Below are 17,508 nucleotides of genomic sequence, written 5' to 3'. Positions count from 1 at the left end.
CCTTCCTGCTACTCTGGGTGAACTTCCATGTGAAGGCAGCCTCTGCTGGTACCCCAAACCCATCCTCTGGTCCATCAAGGACTTTGCTTCTGTAATTATCCCTTCTTCCTGCTGTGTCAGTTCTCCCAGCTCTTTGCATCAGTCTCATGTGCATACAACCATACTGTAATATCTTCCAACTTAAAATATTTTTTGAAATTCCTTGGACCAAATCTCCCTTCCAGCTACTGCCCTATTTCTCTGTACCTATTTAATACCCCAAATCCTCATGGAGTTAACTATTCACAGTTTCCAGATCCTCACTCACTTTCCTTTGGAGCTACTCCTGGAGATTCTGTCATCCTGAATCTTCTTTAGTCACATTTCTATAGTCGGTGTTCAAATCTCAGTCCCTGTCCTACTTCTAGCAGTTTTGGACCAAGCTGATCATCCTTTTCCTTTTTGAAGCAATTTTTCCCTTTGCTTCTGATTTCCCTGCTACCCTACTAGCTGTTCTTTAAGAATCTTATGCTTTGCTGGATTCTGTTTCCCTTGTCTCTTGCGTGCTCTGGAGCAAGCTCCTCATTTGTGTTTTCTTACTATAATCACTCTTTGGTAACCATCCCACCAAACCCTGTGCCTTTAAACATTGTCTTTACATTGCTCACAACCAGACCCATCCTCTTCCCTAAGCTCAAGAATGTTCACTTAGCTGTTTGACATCAAACCTCATTAAAATAGTTACCTTAAACTGATGGTGCCTAAAACGCAACTCTTATTTCCACCCCCATTAGCACTGTCCACCATACTTGCTTGTCCCCCAGGGGTTTTAATCTCAGTAATGGGCATCCACCCAGTTGTTAAGACCAAAAACTTCGTTTCATCTTTGATTCTTCTCTCCCTGATTTTATCAGCAAACCCTGTAAGCTCTTTCTTCATTATTACCAGGAATCCAACCGCTTCTCATTAATTTCATCAACACCATCTTAGTACAAGCCCATGTTACTTCTTGCCTGGACAATTGCAAAATCATGTTAAGTGGTCTATATACTTCATTTCTTGACCTCCTAAAATCTCTACTACTCAGATGAGTAAAGAAAAGGAAGGAAGTAAAGAGCCTGCATTCCCATCTTCTAAAGAAAATTCCTGAAAAGTGCCATGCAACACTTTCATTTGTAGAACTAAATCACAAGACTTCACCTAGTTGCACAGAAGGCTGGAAAATGTAATATTTGTTCTGTATAGCCACATGCTGAGCCAAAATGGGGGGTTCTAGTACTATTAATAAAGGAGGAACAGAGAAAGAAATGAATAGCAACCTCTGCCATTGAAAACCACCCTGAAATTACCTTCCACGTGATAGATGAAAGTTCAAGTTGACTGGAGGGAGAATTGGGAACAGAGCATATAAAAGATCCCAAGAGGAGATAAAGAAGGGACAGTATGTTCAAGAAACTGCAAGAAGTCCTACACTGCTGGATTGCTGAAAGAAAGAAGAGATACTGCCAAAGCAGACGTACAGCTGACAGCTAGAAACGTTGCATTTCCCCAAAACCATTTAGCTTAACTTGATTATATATTTTACAGAACAATATCATAAATGAACATGATCAAAATAAAATTGACCATGTAATTTTGACTAGTATATTGACAGTATAGGAGCTAACCCAGGGCTGAGTCTCAGGGTACAGTTTGAAAGACTTTGCAAGCCCACCCACCTGGGCTCATGGAGCCACTTTCCCAGCTGTCTCGACCTCTCTGCGGTTCTGCTTCTTCATCTATAAAATGGAGGTAATAAACGACATGCTTTGTAACAGCCTTTTCCAGGGAGATGGAAAGGTTAACAGTGAAGGAGAAGAAAAAAGATGGCAAGGGAAAAGAAGGCAGTCAGGGCTGTTTAAAATTTAAATAATAGAATGCTGGTTGAGGGGCAGCAAATACAACATCTAGATCTCCATAAATAATTCCAGTGAATTTGCTTGCTTCTAGCAAACTCGAATAGAATAGAACACAAGACTTTAACCACCAGATGTCTCTTTCTCTGCACCAAAGTTAATTTTTTTGTCTGCAATTTACCTTAAGACTGTCACATTTAAAATAATGTTGTAAATTTTACAGTGTATCAATATTTTTAGTTTTCTGTTAAAATTTTAAAATTACTATAGACATTTTATTGTCCAGCTACCAAAATTAGTTTACTTTGAAGATTATTATAAAATTATTGCCAGATTTACTGTGGGTTATCAACACAGTAACGCTAAAGAAATCTTCCCCCCCCCCCCCCCCCAATGTATTGTTGCTTAGACTTGACTTCTCTTTGAAAGATGATGAAAAACATAATCAGCTCATCTTGGACCTTGCTGTTTATAGGTAATGACATTTTATTATGCATTTCTTTAATGGCATTTTTCTTTTCATTCTCAGTAGCAATCTTTTGAGTTCTGATTTATTTTAAAATGGAATTTAGTTTACAATGTAGTTAATGATTATGTTCATTTTTTTTCCTAAGGCAGAGAACTTACTGTAATTTTAAAAAGCGTGGAAAGGAAAAAGAAAGTAAATAAACTCACAATTCTGTGGCTGTGAACAATAGAATACCTGTTTCTAAGGCAGAGTTTAAATAATTCCCAAAACTTTGTGCTTTTGGAATTTTGCTCTGATATTACAAACTACCCCCTCTGCTTTTATTGCTGCCACTTTTTTTTGTACTCCTCGTTGAGTTTTCCAAAACATTTTTTAATAATAATATTAGGTGGGATCCCCTCCCCCTCTCAGTCCTGTCTTGAAGACCCTGAGGATAAATCCAGCAGCCTCTTTGTCGCCACAGGACACTCCTCCCTTGCAAGTGCTGTCACCTCCTGACTGGCGAGTGGCAAAGGTATCCCACTTGCCCCTCATTGCCACTTCCACTGAATGCTCCTCTCTCCTCCCACCTCTTGTCAGCCCATGCCACCTCCTTCCCTTCTTGGGTGAAGTTGTCTAAGCATCAGGACCCTCTGCTTCATTCCTTGAAGGTTTTAGGTTGGTCCTGTCCTGCATACTTTGATGATTCCCTTATCTACTTGCACCATCCCTGCTCTTCTCCAGCCCTTTGGACATGCTAGTGCCCCCTGACCTGAGCACTGGTGTATCCCTCTGCCTGGATCACCTTCACTCCAGGAGTCCCAGCGGCCTGTGGCCCCCCTGTCCCTCAGGCCTCTGTTCAGATGACATCTTATTACTAGGCCTCCCCGTTCCAGCCTTACGGGAGAAAACAGTGCCCCTCCCAGCACTCCCTTCCGCCTCACCCTGCTTTTGTGTTTCCTTCTGACAAACCATAAATTCACTTAAATTTATTTAAAATTGTGGTTAAGGCTGGAACTTTCTTTGGCCTCCCCCCACCCTTCAGTCCTCCACCCCCTGTATCCAGCACTTAAAACAGTGCCTGGCACCTGACAGTTGCTCCCTAAGACAGGAATGAATGAATGAATAGACACCGAGCAAGGCTGTGAGCATTTAGGTGCCCTGTAAGGACTGTCTTCCTCTTTTTGACACCTCTTGTTGCCTGCTCTCTCTTACTTGAATCTCTCAGTTACCCTAGCAGGTAGGACAGATGGTTTCCTGGAATCATGTGAGTCTTGTCAAAGTAGATGCAGTAAGTGGAGGAGACAAGACCTGAGCCCTCAGGCCTGGCTCCAAGTTCAGTGCCTTCCTCTCCACTCGAGTTGCCTCTCACATGTCTCCCATCAATTCTCTGCCCCCTTGTGGCCAGGCTGCCTGCCTTGAAGAGCTTCCAGATCTTTCCAGCTGACTTCCTGTCCTCTGTTCTTCTAGCTCCCAAAACTGCCCTCTCTGTTTCCTCCATTGAACATTCTCTATTTTATCCTTTTCAGTCCTTTCCACTTTTGGGCCTTATTTCTGGAGTCTATTGAATGTGTAGCCTTTTCTCTATTTGGTTTCCTCATCCCCATGCGTGTGAATCTTTAAGGGGAAATATTTCTCCTGTGTCCAGACTATGTAGTAACGTCTTTCCATTCCCATGAGTCTGTCTAAAATAATTGTGCCAAAATATTTTGTAATCTTTTTTTTGGCACATGGATAAAAGTTAAATTCTTCATTCATTCATGCCTCCCATCAGTGTTCAGCAAGTATCTATAAGATGTCTACTATGTGCCTGGCCGTGGGAGACCTTAACTGACATGATCCAAACACGATCACTGCTCTCACATAGCTGTGGCCCGATGAGGGAGTCAGACAACAAGGAGCTAAGCAACTCAGGCTGCAGTTACAAATGAGGAGAGTGTTGTAAAGAAAAGAGATGGTGTTCACGGATGGACAGTACGGGTGTGTGTGATGGGGGGAAGCAAGGGGAAACTGATGACATGAACATTGACATTGAAGGTGAGAAGGCGCGAGCTCTGTGAAGAACTGGCAAAAGCTTGTTTCAGGCAAAGAAAGCAGCACATGCTGAGGCCCCGTGGAAAAGGACAGATGAACAGTTTTGGAGGCTCAAACCATAGAAAAGAATATGTAATCCATTAAAATGATAGATATTAAACATAAAATTATAAGAAACTTGATGCTATTTTATGTTATGACTGCAGACATTTTACTAAGTAAAATATACTCTATTGACACTAACGACACTATGTACCAGGTACTATGCCTTAGTTTTTCTGCACATTTTTAGGAAGTAGATAGTTAGTATCCTCATTTCACAGATGAGAGACTGAGGCTTAGACAGATTAAGCAACATGGTGCAGGGTCATGCAGTAGGAAAAGAGGGAGTCTGTGACCCCAAAGCTTGTCCCTGTAACCCCTGTCATATCCTAATTGCCTTCACGTTTGTGATTTTTGAATCACTGCTGCATTTTCTAATGTTCACTGTCAATATTCTAAAGTGCGTAAAAATAACTATTTGGCTACACTTCTTCTTTTAATGAGTGATGTGGAATCTAAATTTTTCATTTGCTCATGAGTGGAGGAGAGTAATTCCCCCCCCACACACACCCCCCAATCCTGCAAGTGGAAGGTGCTGCTTATTCAGCAGGATGTGCCCTTGAAGGGAAGCGAAGCCAGTCTTCCAGGAGCGATGGTATCAGGGCAGCTGCAGAACAGCTGCAAGGAATTGTGAGCCGCTGAGGAAGCTTGAGCTGCACTTGCAGGCCCCGAGTGTAGTGGATTCAGCATTCCTGGCTATTCAAGTCGTAGGGGCTTAAAATAAAATATTCATGCTACAAGAACATGGCAAGCTGTTTTATGCAAACCTATGGTGTTTCAGGCCTCAGATATTTTTGGGCTAGGGGCAATCAATGCCAAATGTACTCACGGGTCTAAAACTAAAATTGCTGATCTAATGAATTATGGTCTGGGGATTAAAAGAAGACTAATTTAAAAAGATCTGTTTACCCTAGTTGTTTCCTAAAACTTTCTTCATTTAAAATAGTCCAATAAATGTGAATTTGTATTTGCACTTCTGTAAACCCAATGTTTTTGAGAATTACAAGATTTTGGTGTGTTTAATTCTAAAGGTACATGGACACCTCTTTAATTGATGTTGATGTGCAGCCAACTTACGTGCGAGTAGTGGTCAAAGGAAAGGTGTGTATATCTCATGGGCTATTGCAATCTCAAAAGCTAAGCCTTGAATTCAGTTAAAAAGCTAAGCTTTAAACTAAAATTTTAAAAGTATTATTAAAATACAAAAAAGAGAGCCCAGTCTGTGGGCTATTTTTAAGCACCTGGCTTTGATGAGACTTCTGTACCATGCATGGGAAGGACTGCTGACCATTGGGTGGCTTGATAAATTTAATGTTTGCAATACCTGTGCCTATTGGGTTAGTACTCTTACAAAGCAGATAAGATGATCATATATGCTATAGCTTATGCCTGAACTTAAAATACTCATTCTATATTGTCAACGATTTCATTCAGAGCAGTTGTAATTTATCATTTTTGAAATAGCATTTTTTGCTAATACTGAGTATTTATATAAGTTAGTTTGAAGACTTAAAATGGAAATGTGTTGCTCTTTTATGATAAAAAGCTTTATCTATAAATTGCTCTGCAGCCATGTTAACATAAATGGGCCAGTGAGTGTTTCACTGTTTGTGATTGATGACTGTTCTTTAGAGTCTTAATTAAAATAGGTATAATAGTTTATGCGTATCAAGCATAACCCAAATATAATTTTTTCCCTGACAAGTCAATGCACATTTTTAAATTGAAGTGTGTATCTTGAAAGTGTAATGAAAATACCTCTTAAACTAACTCTCTAGATGACACCTCCTATTTATTTTCAGCCCTTTCAGCTTGTACTTCCTGTGGAAGTCAAGCCTGATAGCAGCTCTGCCAGAAGGTCTCAGACAACGGGACATTTAGTCGTCAGCATGCCCAAGGTAGGCATTGCCATTGGAATCTATTCACGTATGCTAAGTTGGTTCTTGAAGGAACTGGATCTCTCAGGGCTAATGTTGATGTCAGATCCAGGTACTTTTGGTGGAGAAGAACTGGCAAATCTACTCACACCTGCCCAGGTAAGAGAAAAAGGAATTATGGGAGGCAAGTACTGAGACTGGAAAGTGGTTGGGGCCTAAGGGGCTCATCCTTCCAGCTCTTCACTAGTGATTCTTGTCTCTGCCCCTCTCCAAGCCTCTGAAGCCTTTTCACTTCTGCAGGGTAGAGGTCGGGTAGGTGGTAGGGTGGGTAGGTCAGATGGTTCTTCCACAGTGGGGAAGGTACCACTAAGCATGCGGGTTACAGGGAAATCAATACTTCCCTTACAACAATTACGGGACATTGTAGACCCCCCCAGGGCCCACTGGATGGAACGTGGGAGAGTCTGGGCTATGATGTGGACCATTGACTACGGGGTGCAGTGATGCTCAGAGATGCACTTACCAGGTGCAATGGATGTGTCACGATGATGGGAGCGAGTGTTGCTGTGGGGGGAGTGGGGGGTGGGGGCGGTGGGGTTAAATGGGACCTCATATTTTTTTAATGTAATTTTAAAAAATAAATAATTAAAAAAAATACTTCCCTTACAAATAATTTGAGAGAAGATATAGTGGACCTTGGATGGGTAAAAAATTTATTCCAAGTTTACTACTTCTGTGACTTTGGGCAAGTTACCCAACCTTTCTAAGTCTCTATTTCCTAATATTGCTTTTAACAGAGAGAATACACATATAAAGTTCATAGCAGAGTGATTATATTTATGACATAGCCTAGTTATTTTTTTTCTCATTAGAGAAGTTGTGGGTTTATAGAACCATCATGCATAGAATACAGGATTTCCACATACCACCCTACTATTAACACCTTGCCTGATATGGTCCATTTGTTACAACTGATGAAAGCACATTTTTGTATTTGTACTATTAACTATAGTTCATGGTTTAACTTAGGATTCATTGTGTAATATAGTTCCATGGGTTATTTAAATTCTGTTACCATATATACAATCTAATATTTTCCCCTTTTAGTCACATTCAGATATATATATATTTCAGTGCTGTTAATTAGTCACAATGTTGTACTACTGTCACCACCATCCATTACCAAAACATTTCCATCATTCCAAATAGGAACCCTATACATTTTAAGCTTTAACTGCCCATTCCATGGCCTCTATGAGTTTGCTTATTCTAATTGTTTCAAATCAGTGAGCTCATACAATATTTGTCCTTTTGTGTCTGGCTTATTTCACTCAACATAAAGGTTCATCCATGTTGTTACATGTATCAGTACTTCATTCTCTTTTATGACTGACTAGTATTCCATTGAATGGATATATCACATTTTATTTCAGATAATATTTTAACTAAAACTCTGTTCTTCTCACCCGTCTCTTCTTCTTCCTTCTACTTCCTTTTCTTTGTATACATATACTTTTAAAAAAATTTATTGAAATATATCACTCATACATAAACATAATAAATGTATAATAGTTGTGAAGTTACAAAACATACATAACATCTCACCCTATCACCAATAACTTGCATTGTTTTTAAACCTTTTTAACTAATGATTTAAGAGCATTGTCAAAATATTACTACTAAACAAAGTGTTTTTCCCCTAACCAATTGGATAATTATTATCTTTATATCATTTATATATGAACATACATAAACAATTAAGTGTATAGTGAAAGTTATGAACTTACAAAGTAAATGTGCATAACATCATACAGGGGTCCCATACATCAACCCTACACCTTGCATTGTCGTGAGACCTTTGTTACAAACTATGAAAGAACACTATCAAAATCTTACTACTAATCATAGTCCCTATTTTACATTTGGTGTGTTTTTCCCCCAACCCACCCTATTATTATTTTTTAAATATGTTTTTTTATGACAGAAGTTGTAAACTTATAAAACAATCATGCACATGTGCAGAATTCCCAAACAACATCCCTCCATCAACACACCTCAATGTGGTGTGTCATTTGCTACAGATAAAATAATATCATCTGATTATTACCATGTCCATAGTGTACATTTGGCCCATATTCTCCATACTGCCTCAGTATCAACACAGTACATCTTTTGCATAGATGCAAGAATATTATTACTACTCACCACAGTCCATAGGTCACTCCAACTGTATTTTTCCCATGCTTCTGCACATTCCCAGCACCCTGCAGTAGTGATATACATTTGTTCTAGCTAACAAAGGACACTCTTGCATCTGTACTATCAACCACAATTCTCACCCCTCTCTTGGTTTACTATGCTATCCAGTTCCTAGATTATTCTCAAGCATTCTGTCAGTTGGCATTTATATAACTAGACTACCATTTTTAGTCACATCCCCATTTATAAACTAGCTGTTACTCATTATGTGTTACCATCCACTCTGTGTATTTCCACAATTTTAGAGTAAAGCTAATTACAACTTCTACATACATTAAACTTAAGTAGTCCACTCATTCCTTCTCTTATCTCCTTTAAGAATCTACCACCTACCACCAGGTCTTGAAGATATTTTCCAATAATTTCTTCCAGAAGTTTTATGGTTCTTGCTTTTTAGTTTTTTGATCCATTTTGAGTTAGTTTTTGGATAAGGTGTGAGATAGGGTTCCTCTTTCCTTCTTCCAGCTATCGATGTCCAATTCTTTCAGCACCATTTGTTGAATGGATTGTTCTGCCCGAGCTGTGGTCAAAAATCACTTGACCATACCTGTGAGGGTCTGTTTCTGAGCCATCAATTTGGTTCCCTTGGTCTATTGTGTCTGTCTTTAGGCCAGTACCATGTTGTTTTTACCACTATAGGTAGCTATTATGATTTAAAGTCTGGAGATGTGGGTTCACTTTTCCTTTTTATGATGTTTCTGGCTATTTAGGACTCCTTACACTTCCAAATAAATTTAATGATCGTGTTTTCAATTTTTTCTTTAGTGCTGGTATTATTTTTATCAGGATTGCATTAAATCTGTGTATCAATTTGAGTAGAATTGACATCTTAATGATATTTAGTCTTCCAATCCATGAGCATGGAATGTTCTTCCAGTTATTTAGGGCTTTTTTGATTTGTTTAACACTGAGTTTTCTGAATACAACTGCTTTATATAATTTGTTAAGTTTATTCCTGATTATTTGAGTTTTATCTGTCATATTTTATTTTCACCACTCTTTTGACACTTTTAGTTACTTTTATGATATAATCTTCATTTCTAGACTCTCTTCCAGGCCCCTCTCTCCTGTCTTTTCTTTTCAGGCTCTAGCACACCCTTTAGTATTTCCTGAAATTCTGGTCTCTTGCTTAGAAATTCTCTCGGTTTCTGTTTATCTGTGACTATTCTAATTTCACCCTCATTTTTGAAAGACAGTCTTGCTGGATATAAGATTCTTGGCTGGAAGTTTTTCTCTTGTAGTATCTTAAATATATCAGACCACTGTCTTCTTACCTCCATGGTTTCTGGTGAGAAATCAGCTCTTAATCTTATGGGAGATCCCTATATGTTATGCATTGCTTTTCTCTTGCTGCTCTCAGAATTCTCTCTTTGTCTTTGGCCTTTGATATTCTGATGAGTATGTGTCTTGGAGTTGGTCTACTTGGATTTTTTCGGATGGGAGTATGTTGTGTTTCTTAGGGATATCTATGTCCTTCAATAGGGCTGAGAAATTTTCTACCATGATTTCTTTGAATATTCCTTCTGCCCCTTTTCCTTTCTCTTCTCCTTCTGGGACATCTGTGACACATATGTTTGCACGTTTTTTGCTGTCATTTAGTTCCCTGAAACCTTGTTCAATTTTTTTCATTCCTTCCTTCATCTGTTCTTTTGTATGTTCACTTTCAGAGGCCATTTCTTCAAGCTCACCAATCCTTTCTTCTGCCTCCTCAAATTTGCTATTATATATTCCAATGTTTTTAAAATTTCATTGACTGCACCTTTCATTCCCATAAAATCTGCTATTTTTCTATGTATGCTTTCAAATTTTTCTTTGTGCTCATCCAATGTCTTCTTAATATCCTTAATCTCTTTAGCCATCTCATTGAATTTATTAAGGAGATTTGTTTGAACATCTATAATTAGTTGTCTCAACTCCTTTATGGCATCTGGAGGCTTATCTTGTTCCTTTAACTGGACCACAGCTTTCTGTTTCTTGGTGTGGATTGTAATTGTTTGTTGGTGTCTTTGCATCTGGCTTCCTGGAGTATTTTTTCTGGGTGCAGTTTTTCTCTCTAGTTTAGGGCTTCCTATCGTTTCTCCCTTGCTAGTTATGCACTAGGAGCCAAGCATGTAGTTGGTGCTGTAAGCTGTGGAGGCTCAAGTTGCCCTCATTGCACCAGGGACCAATGAAGCTTCTTCCAATTTTCTCCTTTGCCAGGGGTAGGGACAGAGTCACAGCTATATGGAATAATCCACGTGCAGGCCTAGACTGTAGTTGCCCAGAGAGAGTGAAGAAGCTTCACATCCCTTTCTCCCTTACCTGGGGCACGGATGGAGCTGCAGGTGTGGGTAGCAATCTATGCAGACTTCTGATTTTCAGTCTATGCCAGCCAAAGTTACCTGCAGTTGCCTATATAGCCTGGTGCAGGGCTCCTTAGCCTCCTCCCTGCCAGAGGCAGGGCTGAAGCCTAGGCAGGCTGCAGGCTGATCTGTGTGAAAGAAACTGGTTCCCGCAGACACTGAGAGTTTCAGTCAGCCCTGCTTCCCCTCAGGCTGGGGGCGGAGTCAGAATGGCAGCTACTGGCCTCTTTCTGAAATGGGCTGGTTCACACCCCCCTGTTCCCAGGATTATCTCTCAACCAGCCAAGTCTACCAATCAATAGCTGAAATCAGCAGCCAACTGTCTCCTCCTACCCTGTTTCTGGGAAATGGAGCTTCCAATTCCCATCACAGAACAGCTCCTGGGGCGGCTTGTGCTGCCAGAGTAGGACAATCACTGGCCTCTGCAGTTTGGCTGGTAATTTCCCGGAGAGGCTGGTGCAAGTAAGTCCCTGTAGCTTCCTCCCTGCTGGAGGTGGCACGGGGGCCCAGGCTAGACCTGCAATATGACCTAGATGGAAAGAAGCCGGTCCCCACCAGCACTGGGGTCCTCCGTCTGCTCCCCTTTCCCTCGTGCCAGGTGCAGAGTTAAGATAGCAGATCCCGGCCTCTTTCTGACCTGGACATGCTCAAACTTTAGCTGTTCTCAGGATCATACTGTAGTGCACTGAATTTCCTCATCATAGCTGAAATTGGTGCCCAGCCATCTCTTCCACCCCCATTTTGGGGAAGTTGAGCTTTCAATTCCATCGCAGAACAGCACCCGAGGCGGTTTGTGCCTATAGTGGAGGATGGGCACTGGCCTCTGCAGCATGGAGCCCTCTGCTTATGAGGCTTCTCTGCAGACAGATGGTCTCCTCCTTCCACTCCCCCAAGGACATTGCAGGATGCTCTTCTGGCCTCCTTGAGCCCTCAAACAGGTGCTTCAGCTACCTCCAGAGAGCTCTGGGTGTTTGCTAAGTGCCCTGTAGCAGGAGCCGACTCTAGGAGCTCCTTACTCCCCCGCCATCTTGCTGGTTCTTGTAAACATATACTTTTGATATTGCCTGATATCAATTTGATTCAATTCAATTCTTAAAGTGTTCATAAGTGCCAGTTACTGACATAAAGAAGAGTAAGAGACTACAGCCTACTAGTCTTTAACAAGCACACAGTGTGGTGGGTGAGCCAGAATTATAAACAAACAATTGCACTGTAGTCTAAGAACAATAATGGTTGTGTGCTAGAAATAGTGGAATACTAACTCTACTGTGGTGAGTCAGGGAAAGTTGCTCAGAGAAGCAACTGTGGGAAAATGAAGAGCGAGTGAGTTTGTAAGTGGAGAAGAGGAAGACTGTGTGGCAAGGAGGCAGGAAGCTGAGGGGCACATTCTGTGAATGGGAAATGGTTCTGGCTAGCTGGAGCATAAGGCTAATGTGAGAGGGTGATGGAAGAGAAGGTTAGAGGTACGCAGGAGAAGAATCATGAATGACCTCAGAAAGCCAGAGTGTCTGGAATGTAGTGAGAGAGGAAAGTGGAAGAAGATTCCAGAAAGGTGGGCAGAAGCTACCTTGTATAGAGTGTTATGGGTGCCTTATGGTTATGACAGGAATCTGAATGTTATTCCAAGTGCTATGGAAAGCCAATAGTGAATTTTAAGCAGGGTGAAGAGATTACAGCAGGGTAAGAGTAGAAGAATAAGTCAAGGATGCATCCAAATCTTTGAACTAATGGGTGGATGGATGGTCATGATGTTTTTGAGACAGGGAAGACTTTGGGAGGAACAAATCTGGGGAAGGAAATCATGGGTTCATTTGGCCATTTTATTTATGTATTTTATTTATTTCTCTCCCCTTCCTCGCCCCCCCCCCCAATTGTCTGCTCTTTGTGTCCATTTGCTGTATGTTCTTCTGTGTCCACTTGTATTCTTGTCAGTGGCACCAGGAATCTGTGTCTCTTTTTGTTGTATCATTTTGCTGCATCAGCTCTCCGTGTGTTTTAAATTAGAGCTGTCTTGAGGCATCCAGTTCACATCTCAGGTAGGCATTTGGATATAAAAGCCTTAAGCTTGGTGGAGATATCTGGCCTGGAGATATGAAATTGGAAATCATCACCATAGGATGATAGTTAGAGCCATGAAACAGAAAGAGATTGCATCAGGAAAATTTAGATGGAAGAGAAAAGAGGACCCATGAGCTGCGGGAGCATTCCTTCATTTTGAGGTTGAGTAGAGAAGGAACCAGCAAAGGAGCCTGAGGAGGAATGGTCAATGAGGTAGGAGAAAAAATAGAAGTGTGTGGTATCAGGGAAGCCTAGAGAATAAATGAGTTCAAGAGGAAGGGAGGAGGTTGAGGGAGATGAAGTCACATAGGTGATCATTGGATTTGACAAAATGGAGGACAATGACAACATCGATGAAAGTGGGGCAGTAGATATTGAATGTTGTGTGGAAAGGGTGGATGAGGGAATTAGATATATGGAGGATCTTTGCTGTGAATGGGAAGAGAGAAATGGGCCAGGGGCTGGAAGGCCCTGAGACATCCAGGGAGTGGTTAGAGGCAGAAGATAATATAGCTATAAGAAACATTAAGGAAATAAAAGACTCATTGAAATGTCGAGTGGAAGAAGGAAGATGAAAATATAGGTTACACTTCCCTGGTAGAGCAAACTGTAATGTTTATGACTTCTGAAGATTGATAGGATTTTCAGACTCCTAAACTTTCATCTAGAACTGAATAACTACATCAGAAATTGTTTAGAAGCTCTCTCAGGCTTAACATAGATAGATGACAACTCTGAAAGAACTTAAGTAAATTAAATTTTAAAACATTAATTTGTCCATATGGAGTATCTGGATTCCTCATTACAGGCTAGCTGACTGAGTTAGGATGTTTCCTGCTGCAAGCTACAGAAACTCCAAACCACTCTGGCTTTAACTGTAAAGATAATGCTCCATCTCTTATAACAAGATACAAGAAGCCAGGAAGGGCCCTACACAGGGTAGGCCAGGCCTTTGTCTCTGCTCTTAGCTTGGTCTCCCTGACATGGTAGCTTTGTGCTCAGACTGGCTTCCTTCCTTGAGATGTGCACCAGCAGCACCTGGGGATACATGCACTCATGTTCTTGCCTTGTATGAGGAAGTTAGAAAGACAGAGAATCAAAAAAAGAGACACAGAGAAAATCTCACTGTGGAATAATAAAAGTTCCTTTGGACTGATTAGTCCAATTTAAATGAAGAACCCATCAAGTCTTAAGATAATCTTGGATAATTGAACCAATCTCTGGCCAAAGGGATGGTGTTACATTGATTTGTTTCCATTAGTCAGACCCCATTGTTGAAGTGGGAGCCAGGTCAACTTTTCCCAAGTCACTCAGGTTTCAGAGAGGAAGAGTAGCAAAACCAATAGAGATGAGTAGCAAAATCAAGAGTAGCAAAACCAATGATGAGGAAGAAAAGATTGGGGACAAGAATCCCCCACAAAGGTATAACCAACTTGACTAACAGATATGGTTTCTATAATGATTTAAATAATTCATTTTTCCATAGTCAGTGTTGCAATAGATTGATTACTGGTAAAGAAATATTTTGCAAGGTATGCTCACATTTTTACTCTGATGCAGTAAGGCAACATATACAATTTGCTGTCAAGCAGTAAAATAAACAATGGTAAGAACCACATTGTCTTTGGTGAGTACAACAAATTAAGGAAATGCATCTATGCTACTTAGACTATCCAAAGGGAAATCTAAGATAACTTAATTACCTCAGTACTTTGATGTAGTCATTTGTATGGCACTCTCTAATCATCAGCCTTTTGGAGGAAACTTCCATTCTACCAGAAAAGCCAAAAATCAAATAGTAAGCCCACTATTATTTAAAAGGAAGTCACAATATAGGCTTTGAGTATCTTTTGCAGGGTTCAAGGCAATTGATCAGAAAGCCATCACTGCTTATGGATCTTTTAAATAAATAAAATCTTCTATTTCAATTAGCCGCTTTATTTTGTATCTTTCTAAATTTTCATGTTGAAAACATATGAAAAGTATGAAAAATGACTTGCCAGGAAAAAAGCATCTTAGAAGTGCTCGGTTGAAGATGAGATCATTTACATAGAAGGACTCAGAGTAGTTTAATTTTTTTCTCAATAAAAAACTATGAAATAACATTTTTCCTTTTTTAGGATAGTATGTTAAAGTAATAGTGAAGTGTAAGTTAAAGTCATTCTCTGTCATTATTCTTTTTAAAAGGTAAGCAAAAGTAACCTTTGGAAAATAATTTCTTGACCAACATTAGTTGTTTTTCATTCATGAGTGGTTTTTGGCAAGGACAATAAAACCCAAGAGCAAAAAATTTTTCTTAAAAACCATTTAAGTTTAAAGCAACTTCACTTATTATATTTATTCAAAATATATGTTTCTGAGTGTTAGCTTCATCTTAATTCCTATTGATTGAACTATTTGAAGTGCTGGGGTCAACCCGCTGAACTGTTCATACATCCAGACTTACACAACAGTACCATCTCTGAGACATACTCTTGGATTTGTAAAGTGTACAAATTAGGCACAATTTCAATTCATTTGTAGAATAGCGTTATCTGAAAGGTAGGTCTTCGCCATTGATAATATTTGAATGCTCCATATCAATTGAAAGTGTCAGATTTGATCTTTAATGGGTCCTTCTTTGTGACAGTATTTGTAAAGAATACTGTGAAGAGCTGACCTATTTGATTGTGTTTGGTGTTGATGATTATATCATGTTTATTTGTGGCAGTTCGAAAATGAACTTTTATTTATTCTCCAAGGACACAAAATTTGTAATTGAATCCACTAAAGGTGAAGATCATTCTTATTAGACACTACTTTCAACATTGTTTCATAGATGTCAAATAGACAATTTCCTCTTCTCTTGACCTTCAAGGAGGCTGGACCTATACAGGGTATGTGCTGCCCAGTAGACAGGTGGCATCAATCACTTTATCTTCGCTCCCTGTCATGTAGGGCATGGCTGCATTTTCTGTTGCTGACCTGCAGTGGGCGCTGCCTGTTGTGGGCAGCCCCAGTTCATTACACATCCCACGAGGCTTTCACCCAGGGTTAGCTCTGCAGTGCTAGGCATTTCCTGACTCTGCCGCTGAGTCTACAACGTAATCTACAATGTCGCCATCTCGCGCGTGCTGCCAGCACTCTCATCTCCACCCTTAACTTGTGGGTACCCCATCTCCCAGAATGGGGTTGCTGTCTTGGCTAGAGATGGCAGGTAGAGTAGTAGATAAAGAGGTGCTCTGACGTCCTCCAGCAGCAGAGGCTCAACTGCCCAGGTAACAGAAAAGCAGAAGACGATGCTATGTTCCTTGAGGCCATTCTCAGTCCTGCTCCACTGGTGAGTGGATTGCTTCCTAGATTCTGACAGTGTGTTTTGCATTTTCATTGGTCTTAGCTTTGGGGCTAGTGTGAAAAGAGACTCAATCTCTTCTGCCCATGACCTTTTGCGGTATTCAATGCATCCAGTCAAGAAATATGGACCACTGGTTTTCCTCTACCAGCCAGGAAACTGCCCGCTCTACTTTGGAGATTTAGTAATTTTTTTTTTCAACACAGCAGACAGAAGGATCATTTAAAAATATATGTAAATCAGACGGAGTCTCTTTGCACATTTCATTCAGAGCTAAAGGCAAAATCCACTGAGAACATGTGTCTTCCTCATTATCCCTCTGATATAATTTTCTACCACTTTACCCCTTGCCATTGCCAGCCACATTGGCTTCCTAGCCGAATCACATCCATGTCAAGCATCTCTCATCTCAGGGCCTTTGCACATGCTGTCCCCTCTGCTGGAATGCCATTCTGCCAGCTGTCACCATAGTTTGCTCTCTCACCTCTTTCTGGTTTCTGTTCATCTGTCATTTTATCAGTAAAGCCTCCCTGATCCCTATATTAAAGAGGGAAAAAAAGCTCCTTGCCTGCCCCAGCATTCTCTATCCATGTTCCTACTGGCTTTTTCTTCCTACAACATCGCTATCTGTTATCTATATATTTAATCATTTATTTCTTTGTCTGTATTCCCTAACAAGAAGTTTCATGAGAATAGGGATTTTTGTCTGTTCTTTTCACTGCTGTACCTACTGGTTTTACCTACTCTGGCAGAGAGTAGTTGTTCAATAAACATTTGCTGAATGAGTGAATAAATTAAAGGCCTCTTTAAAATACATTTTACTATTATAGGTAGAACAGGAAACTCCCCTAATTACTCTTTTTTTAATACCCCCAAGTATTTTCTGACTTTTTCCATGTTTATTATTCTAGATTAACTTTAAAACAATATTATCAAGTTCTGCCTCCAAAAACATGATTGGAAATTTTATTCCTATGGCTTTAGAGGCAGTAGAGAGAAATGGCTAAGGAAATGGGCTCAGGAGCCAGAGAACCTGCATGGAACATGTTTCTTCTATTCAGCAGTTGTGTGACCTTGAGCAAATCATTAATCTCTCTGTGCTTCAGGTTCCTTGTTCCAAAAAATGGTATTAATAAGAATGCCTGCCTTCAAAGGTTGTTTTGAGGATTAATGTAAATTAATA

At 40.2% G+C, this 17,508-nt stretch overlaps 1 protein-coding gene across 5 annotated transcripts in view; it reads left to right on the top strand.

Moving 5' to 3' along the window:
* Nucleotides 1-17,508, top strand: part of DNAAF11 (dynein axonemal assembly factor 11) — a 111,889-nt gene that overhangs the window by 61,694 nt on the left and 32,687 nt on the right. For 3 of the 5 annotated variants that reach the window (XM_058276053.2, XM_071208037.1, XM_058276050.2), the window contains exons 8-10: nt 2,284-2,349; nt 5,490-5,559; nt 6,261-6,356. In XM_058276053.2, the coding sequence (XP_058132036.1) occupies nt 2,284-2,349; nt 5,490-5,559; nt 6,261-6,356 (232 nt within the window). The remainder of the gene's footprint in view (nt 1-2,283; nt 2,350-5,489; nt 5,560-6,260; nt 6,357-17,508) is intronic. The other 2 variants (XM_058276054.2, XM_058276051.2) reach the window with 1 other exon arrangement.

Source organism: Dasypus novemcinctus, chromosome 14 (assembly GCF_030445035.2).
Source record: "Dasypus novemcinctus isolate mDasNov1 chromosome 14, mDasNov1.1.hap2, whole genome shotgun sequence".
NCBI lineage: Eukaryota > Metazoa > Chordata > Mammalia > Cingulata > Dasypodidae > Dasypus > Dasypus novemcinctus.
This window is presented reverse-complemented; position numbering and strand designations above follow the sequence as displayed.